We start from the raw sequence: 24,702 nt of genomic DNA, 5'->3' as shown, positions 1-24,702 counted from the left end.
CCAGCAACAACTATGATTCCACATAGTTGGTAGTTGTACATTATTAGCCCTAGTGTTGTGAAAGAAACTTATCAAGACACTTGGGTAGTCAATACAATACCACTTTTCAAATATTTAGCAAGATGGAAACATTTCTCTCCACTGATACCACTTTACTTTAGCATTATATATGCCTTTCAAAAAAGTAAATGGAGAAGGTGCACATCTTTGTTGTCATATGACATAACTACCTCTACCTTTGATTGCTGGCAGTTGTTTTTAATAACTCGTTGGAAAGATTTGCAAGCAGAAATATTGGAAAAAATATGGCAACAACACAATTAAAAACAAAACAGTGATGACAGAAGGAAGCATTAAGGGACATGCAGTTTGCAGGGAAAACCCTTCCTTAACACATTATTGAAATGTATGAAGAAAATCATATTTTCTATAGGCTTACATTGGCCATATGAAATGAGTTGTTGGGCCAGGATTTGCCCCGGGCCTTGTCGGTTGGTCTGTAAGAAATGTCTTATTGAAGAGCCAGACATCAGGAAGCATTATCACATAAGAGAAGAGCTTGAGATTCCTCTTAAATTTATTAAAAAAGCATTACACATGAGTGAGCTCGATCACTTGGACATATGGTTATGATTTCAGGAATCTCTTTAAGACAACAGCTGAAGGGACTTTGTAAAAAAACAAAGAGGAAAAACAGTCAGAAAAATGTAACAACCGCAGGCCTTGGGTAATGTAGGAAGAGTAAGCAGGGTGTATTTTCAAGTATAAGCTGCTCTCCAGAAAAGTGATGGTTACTTTCACAGGAAGTGTCAGAGATATTGACCATCTGGATTTAAGAGAACTGGCTGACTGGTCGGCCTGGTCGGCTCAAACTAAATGAGTTGTCGAGTCAGAGCATCAACTGCTGCTACCCATTGTTTCAGACTGTGAGCTACAAAGCTCCTGTCATATTTCTGCAAGTGAAATGCAAAAATCCACAGTAAACAACAAGATTTAATTAGCTAAAAATATGAGCGAAAAGCAGAGCAAGAGGAAATCTTGAAGTCATCACGACACTGTGACAAATCAATCATGCAAGCCTTGTAGAAAATGTTTCAGTGTCACTCTGGGTGCTGTGGTAAAGGTGTGTTTCAGGCTATGCAATAAAATTAAACAGTGAACTGTTTAAATATAAATTATAATTTCAAAAAATAATCAGAGCTCAACACTTGTAAAATGTATTTTGAGACGATCTTTCTTACATCACACTTTGAACTCACAGTTATATTCCAAAAAAAGAGTAAACACTCATTTGATTATTAAATATTAAATTATTAAATGATAATTAAAAAAAACAATTCCAGTGTTTCTGTTAAAAAAAGAACTTTTTAATTATTTGCATAATTGGTTATTGCACATATCAGTTTTGCTGAGAATATTCAAATCCATCTGAAAGCAAGTAAGCCTCTCAAAGTTCTGGGTTAAAACACTGATCTTCTGATTTCCCGTTCACATCGATCACTTCATTGGGAACTCAAGAGAAAGAAAACATCACTTGGGGAAATTAAAAAGTCCTGTGTTACTCATCAACACGGTTGAACACTCCTCAAAACAGAAGGCACCGGGACATTTCGGTCTGCAGTTGAGTGTGGTTTCCTTGGATGATGATGCTGTTACTAGTTATATACCTTTTATAGTAGTGCAATCAGTATCTTACAGAAGAGTTTGCTTGAGAGGTTGCAGACAGAAAGATACAGTCATGCTTCGCATGTACAGTACACGGTACCGGCTGATTTGTGGGCGAAGTCAGAGGGAGCAGAAGTATCTGTGGACAGGCAGAGCGCAGAGTCCTGCCAAGGCAATGCCCAAACTGTCTCCCATGCTGGCAGCACCCATGGCAAACTCCCTGTGCCTCTTCTCAGTCTGAGGGGGGAAAACGGAACACAGGCCTGGATGAATCTGCTGTTTATGTTAATAAAATAAAATGAAGTCTAATTTTGGTTGTCTGGTCCTAAAGCTACAGTCAGGGTGGTCATGCTGCATGTTTAGCCTGAGATCTGCGGGTGGGTTTAACAGACGCCAATAAAGGATGGCACAGTTCTTCCGTCTTTTGGGACTCATTAGTTTGGCTTCAAGCCTTGACTGAAAAGGAAATGAATAGTGGCCAGAAGTGTTTTCCTGTAAAATTATAATGTCACATTGAAGATGAAATTATGGCATTAATTAAAATGTCCTATTTTCCTATTTAATATCGGTGCAAAATCTGGTGGGAATAAGTGACTCCTTTAGACATACACAATCCTCACAATCCTCACAATCCTCACAATCCTCACAATATCACAAAACACAAATTTAATGTGCAAGGCAATATTGAAGATGAATCCATTTTTGAGAAGGCATTCCTGATGTATCAAGTTGAAAATGCCAAAATCAGACTGTCTCAAGACAATAAAATATTAATATTAAGGTTAAAAGAGAGTTAAATGATTGGAATATGCAGTTATGAGAGGAGGGCCATGTTTTAAAGACCTTCAAACTTGCATTCCATTTCTGGACCTGAACAATTCACAGGCTAATTATTGAGTGTGTTGCTTAGTGTCGATAAAACCATCTACTGTGCGAGTAAGATGAGTTTCTGCCCATTATTTTCACTTAGAAGCTTGAAAACACTTTCATTTTGTCCAAAAAACAAAAAAGTGAAATTTCCAATTCTCCTTGTTGGACAAATGTATTCATCTTCAACTACACCGTCATGGTCTTTGGCTCATTTTGTTTTAATCTTTAATTATATTTGTACATTGGCACGACAGTTGAGTACATCCCTGAGAATGTTTAAAACGGTCAAACACAAAACTGAGGACGAGTACGAGAATGGCCAGTTTGCTGCAGTTGCATTTAAATGACATGAGGCCTCCTGGACCCACCTCTTTGCTGATAAAGTGGAAGGTGTTGACATACGCCGCCCCTCCCAGCAGACCCTCATAGAGGACAATGATGAAAAGCACCCAGGCGCTTGTCAGGAACTGGAACACAACTGCCAACAGGAGCAGCACTGCGTTGATGAGCTGTTGGGATCAGAAGCGAGGGGTGACGGGCGATGGCCCCACTGAACTGTGACTGACAAGAGCTTTACAAAGAGCACTACAGTATCAGAAGTACCTACTTCATTATTTCAAGTTTGCTGATGCCTTTCTGAGGCTACAAGGCTGAGCAAAGAAGGAAAAAGGGGAAAAACGCTGGAATGCAGTTTGTTAAACCCAAGGTAGTTGGTTATAAAAGTCTCTATCAACAATAAATGTAGTTCAATTAAAAGCTGGGCTGTAATTTCATTGGGTATCGGCGTCACAGAATGTGAAAGGAGAACAAAATCTTTAGCAGTCATTTGACAGTTTTCACAACTTAAGAACTAATAAAAAAAAAAATATGATTTAGACTCTTCTATTATGCTTCAAGATTCTGACAGTTGAAACTTATTATATTAAATGTCAAATTCCCCTTTGTACATTTTACATGTTTTATCGTCAGTCCACGTCTACATTGTGTTTTCAAGTTTTCTGTTGTTCCTGTTCTCTTTTTTTCTCTTCTTTCTCTCACTGGTTAGAACTTTTAAGTTTGTGTTTATTTTAAATTCCAGCCCCACTGTTTGACAGCCTTTTTTTTTCTCATTTAAATTTGGTTTACACAGCTCCGGAGTGGAGTTTGCAATTTAGTTCTGGGTTGTGTCTTGGCTCCTGTTTGTTCCCTCATGACTCCAGCCCGTCTGTACACCATTTCTAGATTCTGAAAGTTAATCCATATACAACTGCAGCTATGTTTTCCTGTCACTGCTCATGTTTTAGCCAACAGGCTGAGGACTGTCCAAGGGAGAGGAGATAAGCCTGCTTCCATCACTATCATGTGTCTGCTAGCGAAGGAGACTGTTTCCATCATTTGGAAGGTTTTGACCTTGAAGGAAAACTACTAGCAAATTCTTATTGTCAAATTTCTGATTCGTGTCAAGCTGTTTTCTTACTACCCATGGGAATGTAGAATAACACAAATATAACCATTTGACTCGTCGCGTGCTTTTACTGACCCTTTTAGACATCGTCACAGAGAATGTGCAATGTGAGCGTGTTTTGGATTCATGGATACATTCAGATGCTTTTGTGCTCACCTGCAGCAAAGAGAGAACCCACAGTTTCCTAATCTTCAGGCAACAGAGGGAGGATCGAGACACAAACACGCCGACTTGATACAGTGTCTGATACCTGACAGGGGAAATGATGCGTTTTGATTCTTCACACCAAATCTAGCATTTCCAGAGATATTCAATAAAAAAATTGATTTATATTCCAGTGGGATTAACTGACCAGCGATACTGCTGAGCGTGGGTCAGGAAAAACTTCGGGAAATACAAGAGTTCCATCTAAGAGATGAAAAGTCTGTGTCATTCTTTTACGAAAAGCTGTTGCACACATATATACAGTACATAAACATGGTAACTAAAAGTATAAAATCAACTTACCAAACCCTGGTTAATGAAGTACTCAGCAAAATAGACCAGTCCCAGAGGACACACAAACTTCAGCAAGCCCTGCTTACAGGAAGGATGAGGAGTGACTGTTTGACCGGACAGAACGCTCACTCTCAACTTTCCAACGGAGTGAAGACCTCACTCACCTTCATGATGAGCAGTTTCTCCGGGAAAGTGAGAGGTTCTGAGCTGCTGCCCTCTGCTGCGTGCACGAGGCAGAGAACACTTTATTACAATGACATATAGAAGTAAAGAGGCAATTATGTTTATTACAATAAGCATCAAAGTACAATGTGGTCTTCGGCCGCCTATGTTTTCATGGGGAAATTAAAAAAAACAGCCACAGAGTCCACCTTGTATCACCTGAGCGCTCTAACCACATGTTCTGCTATGTTAAACCAAACTTGACTCTCATGCAGAAATGAAAAAGCGAACTGCGAAAGACATCTTGTTCTTAGATCTGCCTGTTCAGGACTGGTTCCCCCTCATTTACCATCCAGACAATAAATGTCTTGGGTTTAAATCTGCCAGATAGTTGTAATTTATTTCTGTATAGTTAATTATACGTTACAAGCACTGTAAAAAACCTTGGCATAGAAAAATGGCCGATATTAAAATCTAATAATGAAGGATTAGGCATAACAACCACACACCATGGCTGAGAAAATAATCCTGGATTATTGTTCATTACACCAATTAGCAAAACCAAATTGATACATTCACACACATTGTCAATATTCTGCTCATAGTCTCCCTCTGAGCAAGAAGCAATCTAGTCGCACTGCGGTCAAAGAAACAGCCACCAATCAAGCGAGTGCTTCGGCCTCTGTGTACTGATTCAATTTTTACCTCTTTTCAGTTTCTAAACTCAATTATTAAATAAAGAAATGATGACTCATTTCCCTTTCCTCTCTTTAAGACTCTGCAAGTCAAAAAATGATGAATGAAAATATTGATGTAGACGTGTGATTGCAGTCCTACCACCGGCTGAGTTTTCCTGCTCTTCATCCTCTGATCCCTCCACCAGCTGTCCCCTGTCCGTCGAGTTTATTGGTGCATATTCGGCCTGCCTGGTTTCCCACTGGGGCAGTGAGAGCGGAGGAACCAGCAGGAGGAAATAGCTTGTGGCGGCGGATGAGACAAAGCCAAAGAGTAGGGTGTGTATGTATTTAATCAAAGTAATAACCCATCATGGAGTGAACACTACATACAGGTTTAATGATATTAGGAAAAGTTGCTGTTCAAATAAAGAGCTAAAACTAACGCGAAAATTATTTTTCCTCATCCTCTCATGCTGGAGCAGAGCAAAAGGAAGAGTCAACGCCATCGGTGTTCTTTTGTCTTTTTTTTATCAGTTATCGCAATGTGTAGCAGTAACTTGGCACCTCTGTGTCAGACCTGTGTTCCGACGATGGTCTAACTTTAGGGGCCAGCTGACGTCCAAGTTAGTGGATGTCAAAAATATTTTAATTATAAAAAATATTTCTATTTTGATCTGCTGGAAGTTGTACTTTCTCTGATATAAAATCATCATCTCAGAAAAACTGACACACATGGAATTCATTTTTGGCTAGCAAAGTTCTTTGTGTGTTAAATACACAACTTGCGCAATTCATTCCCCTTCCCAACTTACCTGATTAACATGATAAATGGGACCACAAGCATGATGAGAAGCGTGATCTGGGGCGACAGGCCGAGCTGGGTGAGGCCAGCATAAAGGATGGCTCCCGCAACACCGGCCCCTCCAGTACCTGAACCCCAGCCTTCCAGCACATTCCTGAGTCGGACAGAAAACCAGCGTTTACTATCTCATGAAAATGACCCTTTGCCGCCAATTACAGTGTAGTGACTTGGCCAGTGATGGTAACATTGGACCTTTAGACAGAACAGATGGCGAGACATCTCTAATACACAAACATATTGCATATTTTCATATGCAAATGATAACTTAAAGGGAATATCATTAACATTTAGACAACATTATATTACAGTTAACGGTTGGTGTAACTGATCAGTTTAAATGCAGCGTCATTTTATTTTACAGATCTTTTTTTTGATTAATGAAATAAAGTTGTCTTCATTCTGATTTTCTGGGTATAACACACTGCAACACACACGTCACACAACACTACATGCATATAAATATGTCTGGCATGCATGTATATGTATGTTCAGGCACGGCTTTCTATAAAGTTTTCCACAGTGAAAATGTTATCATGTCATCTATTGTCAGATCAAGAAATCTGACAATATTAAAATTATGAAAAAAGCAGAAAAAATGACAGCTCTTTACCTGCTAAAGAAGACAGTGAGGGAGAGAAAGGAGAGCTCTCCTAGTCCTGCACCGATGCTGGCAAAGACCACTCCTACAACAGAGGACAAGGCAAGACAGAAATAAAAAGGTACCTTTACAATGTCCATTAACTGTAGGATATGTAATTACAGGGTGATACTAACATTTTGGTCTGAAAATGTTTGTTCATACTCTAGGCATCAGAACCAAAATATAAACTAAAAGGATAAAAAAGATGAAGTATTACATTTTTAATCTGTTCTCAAAAAACATGTACACAAAACAAAAAAAAAAAGAAAAAAAATTCTACATACAAAAAGCCCCTCCCACCTCAGCTCAGGAAACAACTTTGGTTAATAGCAATAACAAAACAATCAAAACAATCTATTTTAAAACCTTGGTGTTTTAATTTTACCCTTAAATTACACCGTAATTTTGCAAGTACAGCCATGGATATAAAAGCCTGAATTTCACTTAAGAATCACACCTACCTAGAATGCTCATCCACACTGTTGAGGAAAAGGAAACAATCAGGAAACTTGCCGCTGCCATGGCAACACAGAAAAGCACCCTGAGCCTAGAATTAAAAACAACATTCAGATTAGAGTGGAAACATTATTTATTCCATTAGTCCTCAACAATGACATGATTATCAGGAAGTTTTGGCACTTGATAAAGTATATGATAACAATCTTTATTAGATCTGTATTCCAGTTGCAGCTCCAACAAATAAATCATTTTTACCACTGTTCACCTCCTGACCTGTGGAAATGAAAAATCTGAAAATATTCCCCATCTTGAAAAGTTCTGTGTCAGAGAAAGCAGCCTGCTGTGAGGACTGTGAGGACACTGAGATCTTTCTTTCATCAGTTTCTTCAATGAATACAGTAGAAGTATATCACTGTGGCCGGGCTTGTATCACCCTTAAATACAATAAATACCATCTGTTGCCAGGCCTCTGCACTTATACATTTCAATACAATCCAATTTGTATTTCTCTTGGTACTCTGATATTTCCTTTGGTCAGATTAAGATGATGGTAACAATTTGATGAATTGTCCTGTTTTAGTCTGGCAAAGAATTCGACAGCGAGCTTTGTAGCTGCTAAGGCAGATTTTTCCTCATCTCACTTCAGTTTAGTTCAGGGGCCGACCAGCGGGGGCCAGGGCCAACACAGATGAAGGTGCCGCCTTACCCATAAGGCACTTTGTGGATTACGAACGGAGCCAGCAGCTTGATGATGAGTGTCGGCAGAATGTCTGCTAACAGCACCGCCTGATGGGGGACACATCAAAATTACAGGATAAGAGACATACACTGCATCAAGGAACTTCTCTCTAAAACACAACATATTTACTAGGTATGCAGAAACTATTCCGAGTCTACAATCTGATACAAAACTACATTTATTCTCATAAGTTTCAATAAAGCCATTACATCACCATTGTAACAGGAATGATTTATAAATAAACATAATCCAATACTTCAACTGCAATGTCTCACTTTAATGGATTATCTATTTCTCTTTTTTGGTGTTATTCTTCAATGCGCTGAGGTTTACAGGCAGAGGAAAGGACTGTTCACTCTTTTATTTAGACATTTTGCTTTACTGAAGAGAACCTTAATGCACATTACCGCAGTGGAAATGGGATTACAGTCATACGTGCTGCTGTTTCTGCTGCTGTTGTGCAAACCCTGGAAGTCCACGGCGTATGTAGTTGTTTTCTAGAACAAAGGAGAAATAGCTGTGAAGGGAACTGTTTGACCAATAAACCACATATTCCATTAATATGAGATGCTGTCACCTACAGGGGTTGTGCTGTTTGATGATTCCTGTTTTTTAAGAATGTCGTGAGCAGCGCTAAGCATGACCACATAGCCAAAATTGTTGCATAATCCCAGGAGCCTGAGGAGATAACAAGGTATGGAAATCCCTTTAATGAAATTCAGAGAGGGTGGAAAACAGATATTGAATCAATAGACACTGCAGGATGAGGCATGTCTTCACTGACTTCACAGACGATCTCAGATTTGTCTTTTCAAAATCGACTCATAGCCATGTCCACTTTCTTGAGCCTTTAGCAATAGTTGAAAGCATCAGAAGTCAATGAAATAATAAATAAATATCTTTTGAAATGGTTGTGAACCTCCTGACAGTTTAAGTGGATGCAGTCAGATCAAGAAGTACTAGGACAGTGAATATATTTTCTGCAATTTTGCAGCAGTGTACACATACTTATGCATTGTCAGAGTCTCAAAATTATCTCAGATTATGAATTTAAATACAATATTATTTTCAATACTCGAATCTAATATATTTACATTTCGTTGTGTGCTTTAGAAATAATTTTGATCTTCTGCCATGTCTTGGCTCATCTGTACTCCAGTTCTCTCAGTTAATGCAATGCTCGTGTCTCTTCTATTGTTCGAAAAAAGCATTTCAATGCGGTAACTGCATCATCACACCACTTCACAAGTAGCAATGGTCACGAGGGTAGAAGGCTCTTGTGATACCCTGGTGTTATTTCCATTGAACTAATGAGCAAAAATTACAGGCAGCTGTCTTCAGAAAAAAACATATAATAGTGCCTCTCAGTTTCTAATTTGCATCAACCAAACTTGTGTTCTGATGTAGCTGTGCTACTCATGACTTTGTGTGGATTGTTAGGACATTTCTGCTCATATTTTCCCACCACAGTCAACATAACCTCTGGTCTCACTTTTAATTGCATAATACGAGATATGAGATTGCTTGAAAACAGCTGGTTTGAATCATTATTATTGTGATTAAATTGCAACTAACAGGTTTTTGTAGTTTACATTCTGCTGGGACACTTTCATATCAATATTAGAAGCTTTTATATTATTCTTTGTTTGTCCAAAACAACGAACACTCACCAGAATCCGATCCAGTTACGCCATTGTGTGCATCGATCTGTAGATGAGACAAAACATGACAAAGGGAAACGTCGCCCTCCGTTCCAGATCTGGTGTTCATAAGTCAAAGTAACTGAAAACACATGACATACCACTACTGGGGGAGCGAAAAGGATCCGAGTTGAGGCTCTCTGTCGGCTCCATGTTTAAAAATGACAAGACTTACAGTTGACACAACCTAAACTAAAAGTCCCTCATCCTCTTTTCAAATTCATTCAAACTTTTAGCTACAGCATGCTGTCTCAACCTGAAATACGAACTCAACGACGTTCCGACGTTGCAGTCTGTACTCCTGAATGTTGTTTAAATTGTCCGTTACACCATGGCTTATCTTCGCTGTATCTTGAGAACATAGCGCTTGTAATTATTTGTTTTGTTTTTTTACTTGAGTGTTTCGGGCACTTCCCACTCCTCTGTTGTTATTCCGGATCCCGGAAGTGCTCTTGTTGTCATGTGACTACCCGTTGCCGCAGTGGAATAGTAAACATGGCGTCCATACCGGACTCAGCAAAGCCTCTCAGCGTAGACTGACGTTAATGAAGTTATTTTAATAAGCAGTATTAATTCAAGAGTTAAAAAAAATAAGTGAAAATACTATACAACTATTCATATTCAATATTTCCTCCAAGAACATTATAAAAGCCCACAAAAAGTGAAATATTGAATTATTTTTATGTCACACGGGCAGAAAAGTGAAGTTGCTACTAGCATGTTTGTATTGCGCATGTGCGACATTTTCTATGGCAACGCAGCCGGTTCATATTTAATGTCACATTTTCCACACAATGAAAGGAATATTTTTTATAAACAGCACATAGAAACAGGATGAAATAACCAAAAACCAATGGACTGTGAGCTCAATTTATTTGATGCCAAATATTGATCGATTTGTTACATTTTCTTCTATTCACATTAATTTTAGACCCGTCATTCTTTGTTTGAGACAAGAGTATGACAATCCCTGAGTATGATTTCTGTTATTGTTAATATAGCAGCATATTGCAGATATACAGACTCATGAGATAATTTGATCACGTTTAATTATTTGTTAAAGCCACTACTGCTCTTTCTTTGTTTTGGCGTTTCCATCGTCGCCTGGTTGAATTAAACCGTCTAAGTCAAATGTATACAGTAACTTACTACAAACTTATTCGGTGAATAAATAATGTGAATTCATTTTATCTTATCTTGATATTTCTCTTAAGTCATAATCTACAGTGACATCTTTCAATATTTGGGGATTAGAATCCATTTTATGATCGTTAAATTTCATTTGCTGTTAGTGGTGATCATTCTTTTAAGCATTTGAATGAATAATCTTACACTAACTTTCATACTCTGAAGATTAAAATTAAGTCCATGCTATTAACTTTAATCCATCTTAAAGGTGAACCGCAAATTAGAGGAATCGACCGCATCCTCCTGTGTTCTGTGGGTCAAAATTTTAGTCTGCAACACACAAACACTGTAAAATCTAATATATTCATTTTTGTTTGCATGTGTTAGGTTTAACTAATTTGGGTATCTTTGCAATTAGAAAAATATTTAATAACAAAAATAATGACACCATGAAGACAAAGTGTAAAATAAGGTCATGGTTCCAAATGTGTTTGAAGTCTAAATGTGTTTCAAATTTATAGCTTTTGAGGGTTTAGAAACGAACATTAAAACATATCTCTCCTGTTACTGATCAGGATGTCCGCAAAGGACTTGGCTCAACACCAACTAACTAGTTTTAAACAAATATATTCTAATGGCAATAAAGGATTGGTTTACAACACTGAAAGTGTTGTCCTAAACACTATCAGTTTTTGGACAGCATGCTCACTCATGCTATAAATGCAGGACACATCTGTTGTGGCCACAGTCTACAGTGGCAGACCTGGATTAAGACATCTTTATTCTTTTACAGACAAATCAAAGAAAACAGTCAATAGGAAGTGGTGATTATTCATATGTAGCTCTTCAGCGATGTGTGTGTGCACCCCTGGATGCCACTTAGGCAAAAACTTGCAGTTTGATGCCTTGTGTTTATTTTAACCACTTATACTGTTGCAAGTACTTCACAAAAAAAAAAAAGTATATAATTTCTTTTGAACACAATATTACATGGCTGCAAGGTAGTTGAAGCATTCCCCCAAAATGTTACAGAGCACCTTTTTCTTTTGCATGTTTAAAAAAAAAAAGCTGGTGAAGCCCAAATTCAGTACTGTTTTGACCCATTGTAAGTTCAAAGTGCTGTGACAAAGTATTTTGAAAATGCTGCATAAGCCAGTGATGATGTTGGCAAGTATGTGCTCATCCTAATCAGAAGGCACATTCAAAGTTATCCCATTATTTGCAAACACTCCTTTAAAATATGTTGTAAAATATTACTTTAATATATCTTGAAGGAGAGGCGTAAAATCCTGAATGTCAGTTTCTGTCTTTAAAATCTTTATGGCCCAGTCACAGCTGTGGCCAACCTACCATCTAAAAGCCATCTTTAATTATTTTTAATCACAGGAAAGGTGACTTAAGGAAATTCACCTTTTCTTTCACTGCCAAGGACACTGGGTTCCTTGCCTGAACTCTGTTGGCAGTTTATTAAGCACTTTTGGTTGGTCTCCTGGAAATTCTAAGTCATGACTTTCAACTACATGTGTATTACACTTCATTTACCTGATTCAAGCCACGATGGTGTCACTTTATTTACTGAATACAAGTCACCCCTAGTCGCATTCACTGTAAGTGAATCACAGTGGCTCACCATGACACTTTAGTAGAGCAAATGTTGGCAGATAGTACCCAGGCTGCTCTGGACTCTAGGTTTAAGACCACCACACGAGGTGATTATTGCTCAATAGATCTTATATTATGAGATACGTTGATTGGTGTTGAGACAACTTTTAAATGCAAACATTTCCCAGCATCACTGAACTCACCCAAAAGTATATCAAGCCAATACAATGAGAAAAATCACAAGGCCTTTTTTTGAAAGGGGGAGGGGGCATCTTTAAAAAGGGACATTGGTAAGTTGGTAAAGCTTAAAAGAAAATGACAAAGTAACAACTAAAAAAACAAGAATGTCAGAGATTAAAAAAAAAAAAAAAAAAAAAGGAATCTGATGACTAAAATAATAAAAGGTCAGACCAGCGATGCTGTAACAGATTTCACATACTACCCTGATGAGGACCTCTGGATGGCCTCAGGAATTCATGGCCCCATTTTGAAATTCCCTGTCATGGGTTTGCATCCAAGTAGCAGCACTAAGTCTCAGACCAAGGCATCATGCATAACTTCACGATGATATTGAAGGGGAACAACCCGCTCCACATCCAGAAAAACTTGAAGGATGAAGATCAGATTAGTGGCACAAGAACTTTAGCAACAGTCAGCAAAATAAGTTTTTTCCCCAAAGGCATTAACCCCGAGCACTGTCTCGTCCGAATCCGACGAATAAACTTCTGAGGCAGTTAGGAAGTGAACATGAGGGAGGTCGCAGCACGTTTGTGTTTGCAGATGGTCAACGTTGTCCTCAGAGAGGTGGCTTGGCCTTTGGCTGCTCCTGCAGCTCTGTAGGTGGGTGGGGGGGACACTGTGGAGACGTGCTGCCTCTGTCTGTCTGTGTCCCGCCTTCCTCCTCAGCTTTACGTTTCTCTGCTTTAGTCTTGAACCTCAGCCCGTGGCCTGTCAACCGAAAGAAATGAAAACCGATTTACCATCAGTGGAACTAGAGTTTTAAGGTTGTGCTTTTTTCGTTCACTTTTGTTTTAGTGAACATTTCTCTTTGTATTACAAAGACATATTGTAATTTCCACATGCTCAGTTGGATCGGCAACAGCACTGAGGAGCAATTAAAGCAGGGTTGTTTAGGTGCCTACTAACGCTCTGGAAGCCGCAGTTATTTCTTAAAGTCAGGAAGTTAGACTTTAGATCAATTTAACTGAACACTGATGCCATCTTCAGGAAGGGACTGATATGACTATGCAATGTGATGACACTGCATAGTCATACCAGTCACCTGCAAGAGACTTTCTATTTAATCAGCAAAACAAGAAAGTTCATAAATCCAGTCAGTTACTTCAGGAATTTGGGGTTTAATGACCGTATGTGTGAGGGGCAGTGAGTTTAGGCTTTCTGGAACCTGCCCCCAACTTTCTGCCCCCTTCAAAAGAAATAAAAAGATATTCATACAACCTATGTTAGTATCATCATGGTAACCTTTTTCAAACAGGGAGCTGATGCAGATCCGCCTATCAGACTGCTGTGATAGCTCTGCCATTTACTGAAGTCCTGATGCAGGGTTGGGATCAATGTGCAAAGATCCAGTCGTGATAACTCACATGATTGGTGCAATAAAGTAATAATTGAGATGAGATGCTTTTTGATCATTAAAAGTATTTTATGGGTCATTTTTGGCTATCCCTATAACTTCAGTACCTCTAATCCAAAATACATGTTTCAGTTGAGGAACAGTCTATTTTTCTGCATACACACTGTCCTCTAGTCTTGTAAAAGACACGTTTGAATGATGTCCCGTGTGTTGAGGTATGTGTGAGTTTATAAATACTGACTTGGACAGTCTGCCACCTCTTTGAAGGCCTTCTTCTTACAGCAGCCACGACAAAGATTGAAGACACACTTGTTCCCCTGCAGCAAAAACAAGTGAGAAATGAGACAACGGGCCGGGTCTCAGTCAGATTATACGGGAGATTTCTTCCTGGATCTAGTAGGACCAGAGACTGATTGTAAAAATCTCAAAACTGATTAAATATTGGCATCCCTTAATTTATTCCATTAAAAGAGCACAATTAGAAACTGCATAGAAACACGTTCAGCAAACTGAGGTGACTGCTTACCTTTGGGTTCCCACACTGTTCGCATTTAATGTACTTGGCTGAGGGGAAAATCAAAAGGAAAAGGGTTATATTCAGTAAGCAATAAAACATTATTATGCATTCAAAGGCAGCTGATTTGGAAAACCTCGAAACATACAGATGATGACGTGCACTGGCAGACACAGAGCTTCTCTGTGGCTTTTGGGTAACATGTTGCACATATTCTGCATCTGTATTTAAGGAGTCGCTCTTCACATATTTTGATTGGTTCCACTGGTCCTTGCATGGCTTCATTCGTGATACAATTTACTGTTCAGTGTGCTATTTTATATCTGGGGCTTAATGAGGAGATTTGATCCTCTTTTTTACACTCAGGCTCTTTTTCAGCCAAACACAGCATGAATACACAAAAGAAAAAGAAAGAGGGAGAAAAAAAACAAAGAGCGACTTAATAATAATAATAGCACATATATATATATATATATATATATATATATATATATATATATATATATATATATATATATATATATATATATATATATATATATATAAATAGCATATAAATATATATATGTATATATATGCTATTATTATTATTAAGTCGCTCTTTCTTTTTTTTATTTATATATATATACATACACAGATATATTATTACTTTTCCTCCTTCCTCTTTAGATCACTCCTCTATAATTTTTATACTGTTGACTGATAGTTTTATATAGATCAAACTGAATTATGTTTTTTTTTTATGTTGACTCACTGTTATTAAGGATTATCTGAAAATATGAAAATTGTCAGACAGAAGGACAATGTACTGTTCAATGTGTGTTGGTTCCTTTTTCTTAAAAAACAAAGACAATGTTTGGAGCGTGTTGAAACTCACGTTTCTGTTCAGGGCAGAAGTTTTTGTTAGGGTTGCGAGACCTCTTCTTCTGTTTGTTTTTGGAGAGTGTGTCAGCCGCTTCATCAGAGTCCTCCAGTGCTCTCTTCTGACACACCGGCTTCTTGACCTCTGAACCCTGGCTGTTGCCATTGGTGACAGGCTCCTTTGGTCTGTAAGGCCATCAAAAGTGTATCACTTCGCTTTAGAGCCAATGAAGAAAAAAGTCCCTTTCAAAAAATCTAAAAGTATATACATTAGCAAGCATGTGGTAAGAACATTGGCCCGTATAGCTGTTTGACAGGGGCACTAGGTTATCGGTGACAAAGAGACGACAGGATAGGGAGATGACTCACGGTGGTCGGACGTATGGCTGGCAGATCCAGTGGGGGAAGGGCAGACTACTCCCCTTGTCTTCCACATCCTTCCCTCTGCCTATCTCCTCCTGTGCATACAAACACACACACCGGGTTGTGTGTTAAGGCATTACATACGCAGAGTTTGACCAGGAAATCAAATCCTTCCACAGATATTGTACCATGTAATCCGGGGCTTCTTTACAGCAGTATTTGCTATTTTTAACGTATCTTTTACATAACTGTATTCCCAGTGAGGCCACCGACGTTTGGTACTGACTGGTGATTTGATCCATGCCTGCTCATTGTTTGAATAAGTCTTCACTGCTGACATGCTGTGCCCTGTAACAACTCAGTATTCATGCTAACATTTTTGATATCTGATTAAGTTAACAAGAAAATTACTGATCTGGCCTTTTGTTAATTTATTGATGATTTTTTTGACGTAGGAAAATGATCTCCCATGTTTCCTCTACAATGGTAGAGTAATTTGCAAAAAATCCCTGAAAATTCTACAGAAAAAAAAAAAAATCTGGAAGTTGCATTTAAATTAGGATCATAACCCAATAAGAGAAAACTAAATATTTAAAGGTCAGATCAGTACTGCAGTGTCAGAGCTCTTTTATTGTACAGGGTTATTGTATAAGGGTCTTTGACTGCTCCTAACTGTGGTTGGTTGTTACCTGGCAACGGAGTCGCAGCTGTTTGTTTACTTCAGCCAAACCATCGAGGGTTTTCACCTTGGCCAGCTCCTCCCTCAGGTCCTGGTGGATCTGAAGCCTGACACAAATCACACGGCTATAAATCGGGAATACTAGGATACAGCAACACCAATTATCTAGTGATTCGATGCTGAAACATCCTAAAATAACATTTAAGAAATATTACATATAACTTTGAAAAGGCACCTCATCAAACAGCAGTGGCCTAATGAGTATTCGATATGTAGTAATAGCAACAACAGCAAAAAAAACAGTTGAGCTAATGCAGCAAGATGACATATGGAATCCGACCCTGGATGAGATCGACCACTTTCTTTGCCTTATGAATACATGCCGAGCTCCCTCTGCTGCAGAGTCAAACATCACTCCTTCCTTAAGAAGTGCGTATAGATGTCATGGCTCGGCTTCAAAATGTCAGGGATCCAGATGAACTTTTTTACCCCACTAACCCTGATTAAGGATCGTTAAGTACAAAATCCCTCAAACCGTAATGCCAGTCTGTGCCTTGTACAAGAGTCAAAACAGAAGGCATCCGTGTGCTTTTAGATCAGAGAACTACTTTTCCCTCATCAACTATTGAGTTAAGATAATACTTTATTATTGCCCATCGGGGAAATTCCATCCAGTTCCTCCATCGATGACAAACCCTGAGACTCCAAGAGAGCTGGATAGCTAGCCATTATAGGTGCAGTACTGCTACACCGAAGTAATACAACAGTAACTGTAAAAAGAGACCCGCAAACTCCTCGGTGATCTTTCTACTGTCCGTTCTAATGTTATGAAGCAGAGATACTCCTGGACCAACTACCAGGTTATTTATGATTTTCATTATCAAGTAGTATTTTATGCCTTAAGCATCATCTTGTTTTGTACGCGCAGGTGGGAATAGGAATCAGAACATGGTGCAGACTGATTTAGTGGAGTCTGGGATAAGACTGAAATTAGCCTGTGGAAGAAAGGCAGCTCAACCACCTGCCTGAAGACAGTTGGGTGACGAATTTGTAGGGAATGAGTAAAGAAGGAAAACAATTTTTCACATCCAAATGTTAACAAAGGGGTATAGATGTGTATGGACAGACATACGTGTGATGCCACAGCTTGAAGAGGTGCGCCCGTATATACGACAGGCTGCACGGGGGATGTTCCTTGACCACCTCTAAGTACTCCTCAGCCATCTCCCACACCGGTGGGCTGCGTCCTTCAAACAGCGCCGGGTTATGGAGGTTCCCCTCTGAATGCAATATGACGCAAAGAACATCTAAATATAGCTTCTTCTAGGTCGTGTTATGCTTTATGCTTTTAACATTGACAGTCAATATTAGAGCGACAACAGTGCATAGAATGAGGCAAAACTCTATTTTTCAACATTAGAACTACTGAATCTATTCTTGTGGTATTCCACAGAATGGTGAATCAATGAGGACTGGATTTAGTACTCTTCAGTACTCTTTTTTTTTTTTTTTTTCCTTAAATCCTGGGATGAGGAACGGGAATGCTCAATATATTCTAGTCAATGCCACTGAGCAGAATATGAGCTCCGATTATTCTGCAAGTGCCTGTGCTTGCAAGGAAAAGAAATCTGTTAAAAATGATCCAAACCTGCACTCATGACACCCTGCACCCCAGTCTCCTCAATGCACTGCTTTACATCACTCAGGTGCTGAATGTTGCCGTTGGCAAAAACAGGGATATTGACTGCTTTCCTGTATTAAAAAAAAAACAAAAAACAGCAATTTTAGGAGTATATACCATATTGTGGTGGGAAAAAATAAACACACACATATATATATATATAGACAAACACACATATACACACACACGTATCCATAAACTGTGTTTCCTATTTTTATGATAATATTGCATACACTAGAAGGATTAAAGAGGTGCTGCTCACCGGACTGCCTTGATGTGCTCCCAACTTGCTATACCAGTCAGAGCTCCTTTCTGGTCTTTGGTTCTGCCATGAACCGTCAGCAACTGGGGGGAGATATTTGGAGGATCCTCAGAGCCATGCTTGTTTTTATGCTTCCAGAGTCAGAGCCCCAGAATACTGTTATGGAGACAGCTCAATATTCAAGAGCTTTAAAAGTCTGGCAGCTGTTCAAATGCCAAGGGCTGTGGAACACTGTGATTCTACCTGGCATCCAGCTCTCTCCAGCATCTGAGCATAGCGGATGGTCTTCTCAATGTCCTTGAACACACGGATCTTACAGGTGATGGGAACAGAGAGTTTTTCGTTGGCTAACCTGACTGCAAAACAGAAAAGCAAATGAGTGAATAGAACATTCAGAGAAAGACTCTCCTCTCTCGTTCAACATGCATTATCTGTGACTTAGTAATTCATTATACCATGTGTGAAATAATGGCTGTATCTTGTCATCGGCTGATGCAATGTTTTTTTTAAACATGCATTTCATTAATAGATGAAGGTTCACATATCCTGATTTCTTAAAGGTCATGTACAGGGAGAGATATTGACCTCACGACTGATACAAGTATTGTTTTTTGTTTATTTCAGCTTTCAGAATGTGCATATTGTAAGCCTCCATTTCAGTTATTCAACTGCATTGCATATATGGAATGTATTTTGTGTACATTTTCAGATAACCACTTAAACATTGGAAAAATACTCACTCATTTTTTCTAAAAGCTCCCATTCATCTTGCAGGAAAACCCCATAGTGGCCTGAAAAGCACAAGTTAGACAGATCAAGTTTTCTTTACATTTTTCAATCCCAAAGGTTGACATCATTCGATTTGATTAAACTTTCAATTGTCATTACACGTGTACAAAAGCAGCGCAACAAAATGTAGTTCAAATGAAAAGCAATAATAAACTTCAATAAAAGTAGAATGTAGGATGTAGAATGATGTAACAATGCAGTTTGGAACGACAATCCGTTTCATATTCAAGGTTTTCAAACCTGAATTCAATGGGAGCTCTTAAGAGCTGGGACTAGGAGCAGGATCTAAGAAATGCTTGGTTGATTACATAGATACCAACATAAGAGTGCACTTTCTAGGGTAGAAGACGGAGACATCTTGTGCCAAGCAACGTGTAACTTAAATTAAATGTTTTTTTCATATTCACAGAAACAGAAACATTTATGAGGAAAAAGAGGAAGCTTTACATTGGAAAGTATTCTGGATGGGATATTTTGAATAAAACTTACTTTGGTGTTAATTAAAAAAAATAAAAAAATTGCAAACCTCTTTTGGCTATCATCTGAGGACAACCCAGGTTGAGGTCAATGGCATCGCAGTACTTCTGGGCCATCAAAGCTGCCTGAACGAACACCTCAGGATCATTTGCACAAAACTGATGGAAAAAAAAAAAGGAACTCTGTGATTTATATCTAGAAATACACTGCGAACAGTACAGAAAAGATGTCATTCATAATCCCAACACCTATCCACGGCTGGGTTGTCATGGGAACAGACTGAGTAGGCAACCCTGGGGTTCTCAGGACATATGATCCCTCCAGCATGATCTGCATCCAACCACAAGGCCTGCTGCCAGATGGATGGGCCCAGAACACCTCTTATGGGGAGGTGCTCAGGAGGCATCCTTTTGAGGAGAAGGAGAAGCAGCTCTACGCTAAGCTCCGCCCCAAATGTCTGTGTTTCGCCTCCTCTCTCGAGGGCGGAGGAAAGTCATTTAAACCACATCCAAGTCTGGTTCTTTCAGTCATGACCCAAAAGTCAGGACTGCAGTTTAGACTTGGAACATAAATGGGCCAGCAAATAGCGATCTTAGCTTTCTGGCTCATCTCTTTTTTTCCACCACAATAAACTCAAACGGCATCAACATCACTGCTGACATGCGCTAATTCTGCTATCAAATTAACCCTCCATCCTTTCCATAGTTTTCATCAATATCCCACAATACCAGAACTCCTAGGCACAAGGCAGTAAAAATCTTCCAACCCAAAGTGGACCATCTATTATTCTAAGGTACAAAACCACAGACTGACGTTAAGGTGGTGATTCTCATTCATCGTTCATCCAGTCCTTTAGCTGACAAAAACTACAGTTTTAGTCCTATAAGTGTCATGAACAGAATTGGTTACAAAGGCTAGTCCTGGCATAAACCATCCACTGCCTGTGTTTGACGTTGTGTTGAGTAGGCAAACACAGCTCTTGCAGCATTTGGTCAGAGACCACATAGTTGCAACAAACTCCCTGGGATCCCATAATCCTGCTGCACCCCCTGCAGAACAACCCTTGGGAAGTGCACCTGCTAAAGGTCCCCACATCACAAGGAGAAAGGATGAGCACATTACAACAAACTCTCCAAGGACACCGACAACCGTGATGTTGAAGAGATGATCCACTGTTCTACGACCTGCACAGTATCTGCATCATTCCCCTTGAATCAAAGGTTTGAAAATTGTCCGGCATCTTCCTTTTGAGCACCTCGACTGAAGCTTTCCTCGGGGGTCCGAGCAGTGCTATCCCTCTGTGATTGGAAAAAAAATGGGGACCATCACCCCAGTCAGCCAACTTGTAGATATTCTCCCCCCATGTCCAGCACTTGCAGCATCTCAGTCAAATCTCATCCACGTTTGGTGCCATAGAGGAGCTTCTTGACTACCTCTTGACTACCTCAGTAACATCCAGCAAGTTTATGGCTGAGGGGATTGCCAGTTTCCCCAGCTATGCCTCCACTCAGACATAGAACTACCATGACGTCCTCTTTCTACTTCTTTAAATGGCATCAGAAGTCAGCAAGGTCAGCAGGGCATCATAACTGCTAATAAATAGCATGGGGCAAGACCTCCTTCCCTTTCATTGATCATCAGTTTGCCACAGCCCCTTTGAGGCCACCTCAAAGTTTGAAGAAGGAATCTCCTAAGGTGTAACTTAATCATACTCTTCACATGTCTGATGTTACAATTAAATGCACAGGAGTCTCTAGAAATGGCTCTGACCTGAGTGATGAGAGGTCGGTCCTCCTCGCAAACCTCATTGTAGAGGTTTTCTCTTCTGTAGTTGGCATCACGAACAAACACCTGAGCGTGCAGCATGGGTGTGTAGCAGAGGTGAGCGCCATGACGCCGGCTCAGTAAGCGCCACGCAAGCTCGCTCTGGTCCACCATGGGTGCCACCACAAAGCTTGCTTCTTTCAGGGTCTTCCTCCAGAATTCAAAACCCTGGAGCTTGGTCATCTTCAACTGCAGCAAAACAAGAGGAACACCATAATTTACTGCAACATACTGTATATTCTTGAAATGACACGCACAGCTACTTTCATACTGACTATGAACTTAAATCTGTTATTTTAAACAAATTTGACTGCACTTTATATAAGCAAGCTCACCTTCTTCTTAAGATCCCCATGTTCACAAACATGAGCTTAAAAACAAAATTGTACACCTGATTGTCTGGGAAACCATGGCTGACTCAGCACTAAAACGGCTGAAAATAGAATTACAGGTGCAGGATGTGGACAGCTTTGAAGCAGTTAAAAAGATCTGTTTAGAGAAGTTATAAATGTTGAACAATGGATCTATCATCACAATATTGGACATATGTGATACTAAGAAGATGCCTACATGACTATACTAAAACATAATTGAAGAGCACGATAGCAGGTTAGACCAACTGACCAACTGGCCAGTCCGAACACAGAGAAAGGCTGCTGTTAGGGGAAATCCTGAAGCAACACTAGGACAGACTCAATACAGACTCAAATGATAAATAAACAATGTAGCAAAATTATGATTTTACCAAATAATGTTTAACACTGTTGTTAAAAATGACAAAAGCCACAGGTCATCAACCGCTGTCAAGAGGCCCGAAATAATGTAAAACACTATTTCATTCTTATATTTTAGTTTTGAAAAATGTTTTGCAGGTTGAGACACTTGATGAAGTGAGGTCCTGCAGATTTTTGACAAATTATTTAACTATAAGAGAGCTTAATGTTTGGACTTGATCCATACTATGAAAACATACCCCACAGATCGCTATTTTTTTTAATGCAACATATCGATCCGACAAGAGGGGAAAGCTGTGAGGTCAAGACTTTGGGTTAATAGGACATGATCGCAGCAGGTAAAGTCAGCTGGAAACCGCCAGAAATGCAATCGTGTTGTGCGAATATTTATCTAAAAAAGAGATTAGAGGTTAAAAGTGACAGCAGCTTTGGAATCTGAGTTTTCCTCCATACAATTTAATGACAACGTGTGACCCCCACACAGCTACACCATCCGCACCCTCATGACTCAGACCCCAGTTGTCATGAAACCCCAAATCCGCGGCGAGTAAACACATCACCAGCGACTAAGTCCACAATCGATATTTTGAAGCTAAGTCCTATTTTTACTTGTTTTCTAGTGTCAGTAATGGAAAGATGCGGCTAGCAAAGCAGTGTGTGGGCATGTAGCACAGCCTTCACCGCTCTGAGTTGGACAGTCAGTGTGCGACAGCGTTGTTTTCTATCCTCGACACGCACAAGTTCGCTAATTTACTTACTGTACTTGTCAGGAAACGTGTTTGTAACTTTTTCCGCGTTGTTATTGTGGCAAGTATAGCGTATTCTTGGCGCAGCACGTTCCCAGTTATGTGAGAGTGAAACAGCACCGATGAAAAACTTCTACCGCGGTGCTTCAACGCTCCCCTTTACGAACAGCGCCACAGGTCCATAGAATCCAACGTAGTGGTCAAACCGTGGAATTGCAAGCATGGCGTCGGTTTAGCGCAACACACACTCATAGCCCACAGTACTTTAGCTAAAATACTCACTAAGAGAACGAAGTGGCATTAAAACAAGAAAAAACAGTCTCCTAAAGAAGAGCTACGGACACAAAAAGTCAAATCAAACTATCATTATGTGATTTTTTAGTCCATAAATATTCACACCGGAAAAGTCGCAATATTTAACAACTTTAATCTCATTAAAAGCAGCTGAGGGCTAAACCGGGTGCCGGCAACGGAAGTCAGTAGCAGAAACAATAAATAAAATTGTGTTAATTAAAATTACGTATATCACGAACAAAATGATTTCAGTTACTTAAATGACTTGGACATTTATGCACCTCAGATGGGGATCTGGTAATATATTTTGAGTTTCAGCATAGGTTAAGTATTTTTGAAAAAATGGAACTGTACACAGGGTTTAACTGACAAAACATATTTAAAGATTCACTGTCCTGCCCTGGTTTCAACCCCAAGGTTTTTTATTTAAATCATGTACATGGTGGGTCAACAGAGTGGCTCTAATCTATTTCAGTTGATTACATAAATTCTTCGATTTGACGTGCAATGACCGTAAGTGGTTTTGCATTGAATTAGTGCAAGACTTCACTGATATAAATGTATATATATATCTGTGTGTGACACCTCGACAAACATGTCAAGCTGTGTGGACATGAACTAGTTCAGGTTGTGGTGTGAAAACATGGTTTTCTCTGCAAGCTATTTCACCAATTGACCATTTTGCAACCACTCCTATACACATCATTATGCCCTGGAAAAAAAAATCAAAACTCCACTGTGAAAGTGTCCGAGAATTCAATTGATTTCTGATCAGCTTGTACAAGGTCAACAGGACATGCATGATCAATGGAGCTGCTTTCGAACTGAAAAATCTGACAGCCCAAGAACATGTTTGAGACTTTTTCTGTGATCCAGAGCTTTGGAAATAGGGGCCCCCGTGAATTCAGTGGGTCCGAGGTGGATGCTTGCAAGCAGGGATGTGTGTTACAGTACTGAAGGGATATATTGCAGTTGTATCCCTCGTCTTTCTGCTGAACATGATCCACAATGTCAAAGATGAGTCCTCTGCTTGAGGTGGAAGAAAGAAGGCACTGCACCATGTCTCAGAGCTTGTCTCTGTGTCTTGAGTTTAGTTTGATAGGTTTGTGAATTGTTGTAGTCTTTGGGGATAAACTACATACTCGACGGAGATCCAAATCCAAATTTCTTTGAGCACAGAATACTCACTTTGGGGATTGCAAGAGGAATAACTTCATTTTGTGAAAATAATGGTCAACATCCGATTGTATTTTAGCCATTTCCAAAATAATCCTCGATGGTCATTAAATTGGCAATTGATTTTTCACCCTCCTGCAATTTACGTGAATATGTAAAATAAAAAAAACTGTTAAACAATATTTACATTTACCAGCCCCAAATGAGTAATTTATTTTTGAAGTATAGCTAAAACTGAATACGTTTTGAAAGTGCATAGCTG

The 24,702-nt window shown here is 39.3% G+C and overlaps 2 protein-coding genes across 4 annotated transcripts; both read right to left on the bottom strand.

Annotated features, from left to right (window-relative positions):
• Positions 1-537: 537 nt before the first annotated feature.
• cln3 (CLN3 lysosomal/endosomal transmembrane protein, battenin) lies at positions 538-10,148 on the bottom strand. 3 transcript variants are annotated; one of them, XM_086170921.1, is made up of 15 exons: positions 9,818-10,148; positions 9,687-9,723; positions 8,598-8,694; positions 8,424-8,513; positions 7,984-8,063; positions 7,280-7,365; positions 6,789-6,861; positions 6,129-6,272; positions 5,477-5,616; positions 4,642-4,697; positions 4,487-4,555; positions 4,332-4,387; positions 4,136-4,229; positions 2,904-3,044; positions 538-1,902 (listed from the first exon to the last, which is right to left on the bottom strand). In XM_086170921.1, exons 1-15 carry the CDS (start codon positions 9,867-9,869, stop codon positions 1,786-1,788), a joined length of 1,332 nt encoding a protein of 443 aa, XP_086027047.1. In that variant the 5' UTR covers positions 9,870-10,148; the 3' UTR covers positions 538-1,785. The 3 variants fall into 3 exon arrangements, with proteins under 3 accessions (XP_086027047.1, XP_086027049.1, XP_086027048.1); XM_086170923.1 differs by having other exon boundaries at positions 4,642-4,694; XM_086170922.1 differs by having other exon boundaries at positions 6,129-6,274; positions 6,794-6,861.
• A 2,249-nt stretch (positions 10,149-12,397) lies between these two features.
• On the bottom strand, positions 12,398-23,093 carry dus1l (dihydrouridine synthase 1-like (S. cerevisiae)). The gene is made up of 14 exons (XM_086170707.1): positions 22,983-23,093; positions 21,437-21,679; positions 19,716-19,824; positions 19,141-19,191; positions 18,644-18,756; positions 18,401-18,483; positions 18,106-18,209; positions 17,590-17,737; positions 16,468-16,564; positions 15,785-15,873; positions 15,432-15,601; positions 14,567-14,604; positions 14,282-14,357; positions 12,398-13,394 (listed from the first exon to the last, which is right to left on the bottom strand). Exons 2-14 carry the CDS (start codon positions 21,671-21,673, stop codon positions 13,243-13,245), a joined length of 1,467 nt encoding a protein of 488 aa, XP_086026833.1. The 5' UTR covers positions 21,674-21,679; positions 22,983-23,093; the 3' UTR covers positions 12,398-13,242.
• Between the last annotated feature and the right edge of the window lie 1,609 nt (positions 23,094-24,702).

This window comes from Fistularia commersonii, chromosome 23, assembly GCF_037954325.1.
Source record: "Fistularia commersonii isolate RoL2024-O1a breed Wild chromosome 23, RoL_Fcom_v1.0, whole genome shotgun sequence".
NCBI classification, from domain to species: domain Eukaryota; kingdom Metazoa; phylum Chordata; class Actinopteri; order Syngnathiformes; family Fistulariidae; genus Fistularia; species Fistularia commersonii.
This window is presented reverse-complemented; position numbering and strand designations above follow the sequence as displayed.

Excerpts from the sequence above, each read along its gene's own strand:
- cln3 (XM_086170921.1), bottom strand. The coding sequence starts at position 9,869 with ATGGAGCCGACAGAGAGCCTCAACTCGGATCCTTTTCGCTCCCCCAGT. Across the intron at positions 4,698-5,476 it reads GCAGGAAAACTCAGCCGGTG|CAGAGGGCAGCAGCTCAGAA; the intron begins GTAGGACTGCAA and ends TCGTGCACGCAG. Across the intron at positions 4,388-4,486 it reads ACTTCATTAACCAGGGTTTG|ATGGAACTCTTGTATTTCCC; the intron begins GTAAGTTGATTT and ends TTCATCTCTTAG.
- dus1l (XM_086170707.1), bottom strand. The coding sequence starts at position 21,673 with ATGACCAAGCTCCAGGGTTTTGAATTCTGGAGGAAGACCCTGAAAGAA. Across the intron at positions 19,192-19,715 it reads TCAGATGATAGCCAAAAGAG|GCCACTATGGGGTTTTCCTG; the intron begins GTTTGCAATTTT and ends TGTGCTTTTCAG. Across the intron at positions 18,757-19,140 it reads GGAGCTTTTAGAAAAAATGA|TCAGGTTAGCCAACGAAAAA; the intron begins GTGAGTATTTTT and ends TCTGTTTTGCAG.